General features: G+C 34.9%; 1 protein-coding gene and 1 long non-coding RNA gene across 10 annotated transcripts in view; one reads left to right on the top strand and one right to left on the bottom strand.

Moving 5' to 3' along the window:
• Positions 1–11,329, top strand: part of LOC125264290 (adenylate cyclase type 4-like) — a 29,874-nt gene extending 18,545 nt beyond the window's left edge. For all 8 annotated transcript variants that reach the window (XM_048183516.1, XM_048183512.1, XM_048183513.1 and 5 more), the window contains 20 exons: positions 542–653; positions 726–853; positions 985–1,143; positions 1,233–1,386; positions 3,820–4,005; positions 4,108–4,133; positions 4,362–4,421; positions 4,493–4,553; positions 4,638–4,735; positions 5,426–5,510; positions 5,677–5,814; positions 6,844–6,924; positions 7,039–7,217; positions 8,090–8,174; positions 8,512–8,670; positions 9,559–9,708; positions 9,786–9,893; positions 9,998–10,112; positions 10,254–10,378; positions 11,074–11,329. In XM_048183516.1, the coding sequence (XP_048039473.1) occupies positions 542–653; positions 726–853; positions 985–1,143; positions 1,233–1,386; positions 3,820–4,005; positions 4,108–4,133; positions 4,362–4,421; positions 4,493–4,553; positions 4,638–4,735; positions 5,426–5,510; positions 5,677–5,814; positions 6,844–6,924; positions 7,039–7,217; positions 8,090–8,174; positions 8,512–8,670; positions 9,559–9,708; positions 9,786–9,893; positions 9,998–10,112; positions 10,254–10,378; positions 11,074–11,205 (2,341 nt within the window). In that variant the 3' untranslated portion in view covers positions 11,206–11,329. The remainder of the gene's footprint in view (positions 1–541; positions 654–725; positions 854–984; positions 1,144–1,232; positions 1,387–3,819; positions 4,006–4,107; positions 4,134–4,361; positions 4,422–4,492; positions 4,554–4,637; positions 4,736–5,425; positions 5,511–5,676; positions 5,815–6,843; positions 6,925–7,038; positions 7,218–8,089; positions 8,175–8,511; positions 8,671–9,558; positions 9,709–9,785; positions 9,894–9,997; positions 10,113–10,253; positions 10,379–11,073) is intronic.
• LOC125264313 lies at positions 1,218–10,807 on the bottom strand. 2 transcript variants are annotated; one of them, XR_007184054.1, is made up of 3 exons: positions 10,521–10,807; positions 9,757–10,363; positions 1,218–1,354 (listed from the first exon to the last, which is right to left on the bottom strand). It is a non-coding gene; the product is annotated as an uncharacterized LOC125264313 (long non-coding RNA). The 2 variants fall into 2 exon arrangements; XR_007184053.1 differs by lacking the exon at positions 1,218–1,354 and having other exon boundaries at positions 9,888–10,063; positions 10,188–10,363; positions 10,521–10,797.
• Positions 11,330–11,548: the final 219 nt, after the last annotated feature.

An 11,548-nucleotide genomic window follows, 5' to 3' on the forward strand; every position in this document is an offset into this window, starting at 1 on the left:
TACCAAATAAAATATTATAAAATATTATATTATAAATAGTCAATTCATCATTTATAAAACATCAATAGACATTAGTAAGCGTTTATAAATACAGCTATAAATGCTTTATTCTTGATTTATAAGCATATCTATAATGAGTTTAATAATTGTATTTCCATACTTTATTAATGATAAATTTATCATTACTAAATTATGTATTACATTATTCACAAACCAGTTATTTAGGAGTTGTCAGTGGTTCATAAGATCATTTAGGAAGTGTAAGTACATGATTAATAAAATATTTAAATGTACATTTATGCATCTTATTATTTAGACATATAGAATTAGTTACTTAGTGTGAGTTATTATAAAGTGTTACCTTTTATTTTCACTATTATTATCAAATTGTTTGTTTTTATTAAAGTTTTTATTTATTTATTTATTTATTTTTTTTGTTATTAATTTTATCATCAACTACAGTAGTCAACATTTGAAATGGATCAAAACCATATGTGAATAAAAAAGCTTTAATCGAACACACACGCTTATAATTCTGCAGTATCCTGTATGCCGACATCGTGGGCTTCACGCACCTGTCCAGCACCTGCACACCTGAGGAGCTCGTCGCCGTTCTCAATAAACTCTTCGGCAGGTTCGACGACATCGCCAAGGTGAGGAGATCTCCGTCATTGGATTTTCTCTCGTGTTTGACTCTTCTCTGATTTCCCTCTCGCTCTCTGCAGAAGAATGACTGTTTGCGTATTAAAATCCTGGGCGACTGTTATTACTGTGTGTCGGGTCTTCCTGACGCGATCCCTCATCACGCGCGCAACTGCGTTCAGATGGGCCTGGACATGTGCACCGCCATAAAGTGAGTCCCGAACGCAGTACAGTCCAAAAAACAGTGTTTTCCCAAGCAACTACCTGACATAAAATTATATTTTTTAATTTTATTTGAGTTACTTGTGAGAAGTGAGATTATTTGACCTTTGACCCTTGCAGTAAGCTGAGGGAGGCGACGGACGTGAACATCAACATGCGTGTCGGCGTGCACACGGGTAACGTCCTGTGCGGCGTGATCGGCCTTCAGAAGTGGCAGTATGACGTCTGGTCAGATGACGTGACTCTAGCCAATCAAATGGAGTCTGGAGGAGTGCCTGGGTATCTATCACACATTTACCCTTTTCCTCTCACTCCTGACTATCCTAGTAATATCAGTGATGATTATGGTGCGTGATCGTCCCTCACAGGAGAGTCCACATCACTGAGGAGACGCTGGGTCATCTGGGTGGGAAATACCAGGTAGAGGATGGAGACGGCGGAAGCCGGAATTCCAGTTTGAAGGGAAGGAGGACATTCCTGGTCATTGATCCTAATACAGAACAGTGGAGTAAAACACCAGAGGTAATTATCAATAATGATTTTTGACTCTGTGGATAAATTATCTGTTGGTTACTTGATGGATTGTTTGTTTACTGACCGATTGACTATTAACTAATGGTCTGCTAGCCTTAGTATTGAGTCAGTACTAAAGTACTGTATCAAATCTCTCTTATTACAAACCAAACTGGCTTTATTTCTGTAATTTGTCTACAGTTCCTTTTAATAATTGACAGATGTTTAGTTGTTGATGTTTTATTGTACATGTTGTCACCATTATGGTGATCAGTGTTTCCTTTATTGGGGAGTTTGACTTCACTTTTTATGTCAGTTTGTGGTTTTTGTAACAGTGGTTGCTAAAACACATAATTTCTTGCAATGGAAGCTAGAAACAAAGATGATCAGATCATAAAATTTCAATAATTGTAAAGAAAAGTGATTGATTAATCTCATAACTGATCAAAAGTAGTTATTTGATATTGATATTAGGGCTGTTGATTGATTAAAATTTTTAATCTAATTAATTACATACTCTGTGATTAATTAATCTAAATTAATCGCATACATAATTTTTGCTGTGAAAGAATTAAATATTTCAATTCAAATGAATCAATGCAGGGTTTTTCCTGGGTCAAAAATGGTCTTCGGTGGTGACAGACATGGTCATCCACACAAACAGTAAAAAGTGCCCTACCCATGTGATCTGCGAGCCCGATACTGACAATAAAGTACCCGTCACTCTCACTGTAATTCTTTCTTGCCCTCTTTGCAAAAAAAAAAAAAAAAAAAAGTGATTATATAGCTTTGTAAGAGAAGATGCTTTTTTGCAAAACCTGAAAAGTATTAAAAAGTAGCATTAGTTATATTAACTAATAATATAATTTTCTACCATATCCAATTGAATGCACCTAGCTAACAACAACTTGCTTTGTTCTGGCTTCACCTCACTCCAGTCTAAACTAACTGATTTTATAGGTAGCACACTTATGTTCTCTTTTCAGAGCTGTTCGAGTAAATGATTCATTATAGACTGTGTGGACAGATCAGTTGTTGTCATGATTCATTAAAATGAATCTGTTCAAATGAGTCATGAGGTCGAGAATCGGACATTAGCGGACGTTGACGCGTTGCGTGCGAATCGCGACTGTTATTAGGACATTGCAAAAGATTTGTCAACACAGAAAACACTTCACCACTGGATAGGATTTTCTTTTTGTTTACTGAAAGTGTGGTTTATGTCAGCTGCACGTGCAGGGCGCCTGTCAGAGAAGATGAGGTGACGTTCTTTTGAGCACTATTCACACCCAGCGGTTATTCAGGAAAAACATTCTCCGAATGCACCTCGTGAAACATGGATTTGGTCTTACGAACTTTTAGCATTGTGTCAGTTGATTTAGATTATTATGTGCGAGGTAGAGCGAGTGCAAAGACGGTGCTTACTTTCTCGCGCGCACGAGGGAGGAGCTCTGCTCGTTCTGTCCGTCAGCACAGCAGTCGTCTCCCTCCTTCATTTTACAGTCGAATGGTGGCTAGAACGGCTCCAGGTTGAATGGATTAATCTGCATTATTTTTTTTAACGCGTTATTTTTTCTCAGATTAATTAATCGAAATTAACGTGTTATTTTGACAGCCCTAATTGATATATTTTCACCAACATTATTTTGTTGGTACAGATCTGAATTTTGATTTTTAAATACATTGTGGGATTGTTTTAGATACACACAGACAGAATAAGTATATGAATCTCAACAATGGTGACAAACTTCATGCTGGGAGTCATGAGTTTTATACTATCGTGGCTCCCAGGATGCATTTCAGAGTGAAGAATGTCACAATAGTCAGTTTTAGTTCTTGTGTTTCTCTTTCCTCCAGTCATTCTGCTCATTATCATCAGGTATCTAAAAAAATTAACAAAATTAATCACTTAAGTATCTAATTAACTCTAACACTGCTTCAGTGTTACTTTAACACCCTGCTGGTGGTTCTCATATGAACACTGTGTTAATTTAACACCGGGAAATTCATTGAGAATTTTTTTTTTTTTTACATCCCTAGTTACTAGAGTTTAAAAAATGACTGAATGACTACTAACTAATGGTTTACAAACGATAGTAGTGACTTACTACTGAAGTAGCAGTATTTTTGACTTTCCAAGTTTACTACAATTAAAATAAATCTCTTGTATGTTGACATTAATGATTACTTCCATTAATAAATAAATCATTTAAAATAAAAGATTCTGGAAGGTTCTCATATTAATTCATCATTTTATTTTTCATGATTCTTTGATGAATAGAAAGTTCAAAAGAACAGCATTTATTTGAAATAGAAATACACATTATACATGTCTTTACTGTCACTTGTGTTTAATTTAACGCATCTTTGATAAGTAAAACTATATTTCTTCCAACGTAAAAGAAAAGAGCATGATTGTTTTGTTCTCCGTGTGTCTCTCAGACTAATGAGCTGAAGGTGAACAACAGACTGACAGACCGGCACAAGCTCCGGGCGTCGGTGCGGATGTCGCAGTACCTGCAGTCCTGGAAAACTGTCAAACCCTTTTATGGACTCAACCAACCAGAGGCCTCGCTCGCAGCTCCGCCCACTGCTGACAGCGGCATCAACCAACCACAGCCAGCTAGAGTCAGTGTCAATCATTATCATTGTCCATTTACACTCAGTCACTTTGAATAAGTTCAACGGCACATATTAATTCTGGACATCCGTTTACTTTCTCATCAACAGGATCTCTCGGAGGTGAACACTCACAGGTGAAAATAAAAGGTTTATTCATTTGTTTCAGGGATATGAAAGTAGTTTGCGACTTTATAACATAATTAATATGTTTGGACCAGGTACCAACGTTCAGCTAAAATAGAGCTCAAATAGGAGATCAGAGTTCACGTTAATGGTTACTTTCACTTAACATAATGAACCACATAAATGCCTCTTTTTAATACTCAATTTTGAGAATGCTTAATTTTTGTTTGTGTTCTCAGATCATCACAAGTTCTGGAAAATGGACTGACAGACTCATTAGACCCTCTGGAAAACGAAAGGTAAGCGAAGGATTCACTTATATTTGATCTTTACAGGGAATCAATCATAAACAATTCTTTTCATTGTTCAGGAGAAGAGCGAAGCTGAACTGGGTGACGTTATTCTTTAATAATATTCAGCTGGAGAAAGAGGTGTGACTATTTTTTTATATTTAAAAGCATGTTGTCGTTTTTCCATGCACTCTTATTTTCTAACCGTCTGTGTTTGTGTGTCAGTATTCGTTGAGTGAAGTCCAGGGCCTTCATCACTCTGTCGGATGTTTGGCCTTCATCTTCATCTCTGTGTTTGTGGTTCAGATGTTGACCTCGCAAAAGTGAGTGTCGTACATAACGATAATAATTTATAGGAAAATAAATTTCACTCTATTTACTTTAATACATGTTCCTTGTTGTGAACGATTTACCAGTTTATGTTATTCTACAGCAGGGTTTCCCAAACTTGGGTTTGGGAGTTACTAAAAAGCTAATAGTACATAAAATAAATTAAATAAAATTATGTTAATTTAAATATTAAAAAATTCAAAATTTTAAATTAAAATGTAAAATTGAAATAATTGATTTTAAAATAAACACTTATTAGGAGGAATTGAAATACATTTTATTTCTTTACCTGCATGCCATGTGACTATTAACCGACATAAGAGAACCGTGTACATGTGAATGTGTTGTTAGATTATTGAAATATGAATGAATTAATATTATTTTAAATGATTAAACTTTAAATCTCGGAAGACAAGATATTTTAGCTGACAAAAAATGTTTGGTACACTTTTCACCTTGCAATTAGTTCGCCATTCATTACATTTCTTCTTGTTAAATATATATTCCAGAAATGACATAATTTGGGACCTGTCTTGATCCAGAATGGCAGATTTCTGATCACTAATTTTTGGCGAGGGTCAGATTGCAGAAGCCTGTTATTTATTTCCTCAAGTTAAGAAAAGTTTGAGTTTTCTTGCATGAACACACAACAGGAATCTTTTGTTCTCTTTGTGTATGCACAGAAACTTTGCGCTTGCGGTGTCGTATGGTGCCACTTTCCCTGTGCAAATACTGATTGTGCTGGTGGTCCTCACTAGATTCCTGAAGGTACGACTGCATGTCTTATATATCTGTGTATTTTGAGAAAATTCAGATTAGAGATTGACTAATGTGGCTTTTTATGATAAATTTATTGTTAAGTATGTCAAATTTGGGGCTTTTTTAAAATTTCACTGTGTGTGTGTGTGTGTGTGTGTGTGTGTGTGTGTGTCAGCGCTGGAGCTCAAAGTTTCCCCCCAGCATTCGTTGGGTGCCGTCGCTGTTTGAAAGTGTGGCCACCAGGGCGGCGCTGCGGCTGCTGCTGGTGATTCTGTGTCTGCTCATCACACTGCTCATGGCAGTGCTGAACATAGTGAGTCAACAAAGTGAGAAATACCTGCACAAACATGAGCTCTGATGCTAAGCCCAGAACCTACAGGACTGTTTGACACAAGACAAAAGAGTCAAAGCAGCCATCTTTACACTGCAATAAAGATGTTTGTAATTTATTTATTTACAATAGAATCATAAGCGTGGAAAATTAAGAATTTAACACTACAGGCAAAACCATTGTTTTTTCATGCACTGGTCAGTTTTTGCTTCTATGTGTTTCATTTCAAACTAGTGTAAGGATAAACCTCTAAAATACACATTTAAGTGTTTATTTTATTGCATTTTTTCTATTTGCGTCTCTAGATTTCAGTTACAGTACATATCTTTAAATTAGTTTTTTCTCCACTTCAGTAAAACTTACATGCACCAAAATTTAGAGTTTTATTCATATCTATATTCTGAAGGTTTTTACTGTGGGGTTTGTCCATATATCATTCAACCTGAATTATAGAACATTTTATTCCTAAAAACATGGTGAGAATGTATTTTTTCTGTCTGTTGACAGTATTTTCTGATTTATGGTGTGATAAAAAGAGAAATCCAAAATCCCTTCAGTAAAAACCTTTAACTCTAATGTGTCAACAAAATCAAACAAGAATTTTGAATCTGGCTTTATCCAATGTTCAGATTTATGTTCTGGAAATGTATGCAAATTAATGCATATTTAATTAGATAATGACTCATTGCATTTTTAAACATACAATTTCAGAAAACAAAAATCGTTTGCAATTCTTAATGTAATCAATCAAATGAGGAAGTATAGTGATATGTATTAGTTAAATATTTTTTATCAATTAGTTTATCAAAATATACCTAACTTGTTTTGAACTTCACTGAAGAACTACAGCTTAATTTCTTCTTGTTCTATCTGGTGTGACAATCAGAGTTAACAACACAAATTTATTGCTTATTAAAAGAAAATAAATGTCAGCACATGCACACACAAATGATCCACTGCCTTTTTATGTCTGTCTGTACAACCTCTTTAGCTTGTTTGTTTGTTTTGTAGGTTTTTATACCAGGCGATAACTGCTTAAATGTTTCCCACAATGCAACCGAATTGAACAATCTCAATCTCTACACTGTCCCGGTAAGCTTTACCATTATAAATGATCAATAGATATAATAATTTATATGAGTGTTGATGTTATATTGATGATATGTTAATGTGTAGGAATATTCTGACTCTCTCTCGTGTTTGCAGTACTATCTGTATTGCTGTCTGTTGGCGATGCTGGGCGTGATTGTGTTCGTGCGCGTGTGCGTGTCTGTTAAAGTCTTCCTCTTGACGCTGGCGGTGGTGGTTTATCTGGCGCTCTTCCTGCACGTATATGCGCCACGATCCGACTGCTATGTCAAACAGCTCTACAGTGGCAACAGCACGTAAGAAACAAACACAATTTGTATAAAAAATACAGAAATATATTACTATTGAAATAATACAGTTGTACTGTAAAATAAAAAAAAAGAATGTGAATTAAAAAAATTATAACAATTTACAATGATTTCAATTTTAGTTTGATTAATTGTGCTGTTGTTGTTTTATTATATTATTGAATATTACAACATTTTATATTATGATAATTATTATTATACTTTATAATTTTAATAATGATATAAACCTACAATTATTATTTTTGATTAATTATAATTAAGACAGAAATATTACTATTGTTAGTACTACTGTACTGTAGAATAAAAATTAATATTTAATAATTATAATAACAATTTATAATGATCTAATTCAAATAATAAATCACAATTAGTCACATGCATAGTTAGAATAAACGCAGTTAATCATGAACTTAGTTTAGAATGTGTTGAAATTGGCCGCTGATTATGTATTAATTTCGTGTTACATTCAGTTGTATAGTCAACAAGAAATCGAATCGAATACAAATCGAATACTCAATGAGAAATATTTAGGTGTGACTTAATTTATTAATGAGGTGTAAAGTGTATCTTTATTACAGGCGGTTGAAAAATATGAAGGATTAGTGATGTCAGGATATTAATAAAGATTATGAAGACAAACATTTTTTCTTTATTATAATGTCACTGATGAATCATTCATAATACGAGCAGGAACATGAAATAAGAAGGAAAACAGAGTCAATATTGAGTGTGTTTTACAGTCCAGGTTCAGATACTGTTTGTATAATTATTTTGCATTATAACTCTAAACTGTGATTGTTGTACAATTTTAATAAATTGGGTAGAATTATTATTTATTGTGATATTTGTGTATGTTTTAGACCGGGTGTTCTTAAGGAGCCCAAGATCATGTCTGGAATTTGGCTGGTCATTTTCTATTTGACTTCCCTTATTCTTGTGCGACAGGTAAGAGATTGTGTGTACATGTGTGTGCACGTTTGTGTGCACGTGTGTGTACACGTATTTGGTTATAAGTTTTATAAAAGTAATCCACTACAAATGGCTATCTGCTTCTCTAAACTGAGTAGTTTTTGTCATATTATTATAGAAATAATATAAGTTATTTTAGTATATGAGTTTAAACTAAATGAAAACCTAAAACTTAAAACTTAAAAATCAAAACTTAATTTTTTACCTATTTCAGTTAGTTTATTTTATCTAAAGTTTTTATGATTTCAGCTTCAGTTGACTATAATAGCCCTGCTCACGTGAGGAATCTGTGTGTATAATTCATGTGATTCAGGATGAGTTGGGCTCTCGGACAGAGTTCCTGCTAGAGAAATGTTTCAAAAAAGAGACGGAGGAAATGGAGACGACCAAGAATGTCAACAAACTCCTCCTGCAGAATCTGCTGCCCGGACACGTCACAGACTTTTTCATCGGCAAAGACGTCCCAAACCAGGTAACACACTGACAGATGAAGTCCTGGTGCTCCACTGCTGCCCACTAGAGGCAACAGAGCCAATTTACACCTGATATTAACCCCTGAGTGGACGGATGTTAACCCCATAAAGAATACTATATCATATTTAATACATGAATGTCTTATCAAATCCTTGCTGTCACACACAATCTACTACAGTCCCTCAGTCATCAGATTGATAGTTTAGGCTTTTTTATCAAGTAAAAGTCTTTTGGTATAATTGTACAAATGTCCTTCAGCTTGTGCTTCATGTGTCTTTCTTCTGAGAAATCTGCACTGATTTTTATCAAGTAAATGTAAGAATAACTTTGATATTGTTAGTAATATTTCAACTTGGCTGAAGCAGATTTACTTGATTATCCAGACATCATTTATTAGAAAAATCATGAGTATTAAATAAGATAATCAGGCTTTTGAGGAAGATTTGTTCATCTCTCAATCATCATTGTATTGCATTGCAAAACTACAGAGCTTTGATCATAAAACTAAGCATTTAAATATCATCTTACTAAAACATATTATTGGCAGATATACATATTTAAATGCATTTTATGTAAATATCTGCTGAGACTTCATTGATTTACATTACAAGCATCAGAATTTCATCACGTTTTGTCCATATAAATATCAGCATATTTTTGCTCAGTTTGGGCCTCTGAATAAAAACTGTTTTTTCTTCCATATTTTCACTATATCAGACTATATGAACCATAAAAGCATGTATCAAATATGATACTCTACAAAAAAACACACATATGCAAATGTTTTTCTTTCATATTTTGTCTGAATGTTCAATAAATGCTTTAATTTAAAGAAAAAATTTTTATGAAGTAACTGTTTGTGGTTGTGTGTTTGTGTGTGTTTCAGGACTTGTACAGTAAGTCGTGTGAGTGTGTGTGCGTCATATTTGCATCCGTGCCGCAGTTCTACAAAGAGTTTTACAACGAGAGCAGTGTCAACAACAACGGACTGGAGTGTCTTCGCTTCCTGAACGAGATCATTTCAGACTTTGACGAGGTGGATGTTCATCTGATGTCTGTTTATCTGTTTATCTCTTCAACCCACCTGTCTCATAATCTGTTCTTCTCTCACAGCTCCTTAACAAGCCAAAATTCAGTGCGGTTGAGAAGATCAAGACCATCGGCAGCACCTACATGGCGGCTGCCGGACTGACCAATCCTGCGAAAACAGAGGAACAACTAGTAAGCTGCGAGCATATACGTGCATGCATGTGTTTTAAAGGGCATGTTTTGAATATGTAAATATGTGGCGAGATGCGAGTTTTCATCAGTTTGTCCATCTATAGGCCTGTGACAGGTCATACAGTCACATCCGCTGCATGCTGGACTTCGCCATCGCTCTGATGGGCAGGCTGGAAAACATCAACATGCACTCATTCAACAGCTTCAAACTGAGGATCGGTAACAATGTCACATGATCCTTCAGAAATCATTCTAATATGCTGATTTGCTGCTAAAATCCTAATTATTACAAACTTTTGACTGGTGAAATGGTTGATTGTTCTCAATGTGAGTCACAGATTGGCGTTGTGTTTTGTTCAGGGATAAACCACGGCCCCGTGATCGCAGGCGTCATCGGCGCTCACAAACCGCAGTATGACATCTGGGGAAACACGGTTAATGTGGCCAGCAGGATGGACAGCACTGGAGTCCTGGACAAAATACAGGTGTCAGAATATCAACATATAAATCTGTCTTGTTGTAATTTAACCCTTGAATGCCAATCATTATTACATATTCGAGCCTTTAGTGATCCAATACGAATGGATCTCTATAAAGTAAATAAATAAAATAAGCATATTTCGTTACCTTTTAGAACTCAAAGGGCTCAATTTGAGCAGATGCTTTTCTTCCATCATCACTGTCCTCGTTAGAGCTCATTTCCCAGTATATTCAGTATCTGGCTTATATTTGTGATCTCAACCATATTCTCAAAACTATTATTTTCAACATCTTCAAAATTGATGTTCTGATCGCTGACAGCTTCTTCACCAGATCCACCATAACACTAATGATTGCGATAAGATAGTTGCTCTGCAGTAAATCGCTGAGCAATCATGTCATCATTGTGTATCAGACACTGCCACCTAGAGGAATAAATGTGAATTGAGTCATTAGCGATTCAATTATTGTTGTGCAGAAAAAAATGTTTGCCTACTTACACTATTACATTCCCTGGGTCACTAGTGACCCTATACAGTTTTTACTAAAAAAAAATATTAGAAAACAGCCATTCTTTTATAATTTTCTTACTTTTTATTTACAATAAAAGTAAAATACAAAATATGTTAGCATTGTAATACATGAACATACCTGACGTCATAAACACGACTTCCCAAAATCATGTTTGTTGTCTTCTCAGGTGACGGAGGAAACGGCACAGGTGGCTCAAATGCTGGGCTATAGTGTCACTCAGAGAGGAGTGGTCAACGTTAAGGGCAAAGGTCAACTTACCACCTTCTTCATTGACACAGAGCAAATGCTGAAGTCCTGATAACACTGATCACTGCAACCAAACGCTTGAAACGTGAATCTGACACGTTACAACAAAGTGCCGTCAGATTGAGTTGAAACACTGTGAATGTTAGTGGTGGCCCTACATGAACTGATCAGCACTTAAATTTCACTCAAGTACTTTTAAAATGAAGGAAGAGTAAAGTTAACAATTTTGTTGTTGTTTTTTTTTTTTTTTTTTTCAAGTTTTTCCTTCTCTTTTTGAAGCTTACCATAATGGTTATTTTTTTTTTAAATAGTGTAAAATGTAAATACAATAAATTTCCAAGGTTTTGAGTTTAGTTTTATATTGAATACATGTATTTTCTTTCACTTGTGCACTT

The sequence above is a fragment of the Megalobrama amblycephala genome, linkage group LG3, assembly GCF_018812025.1.
Source record: "Megalobrama amblycephala isolate DHTTF-2021 linkage group LG3, ASM1881202v1, whole genome shotgun sequence".
Classification (NCBI taxonomy): Eukaryota; Metazoa; Chordata; class Actinopteri; order Cypriniformes; family Xenocyprididae; genus Megalobrama; species Megalobrama amblycephala.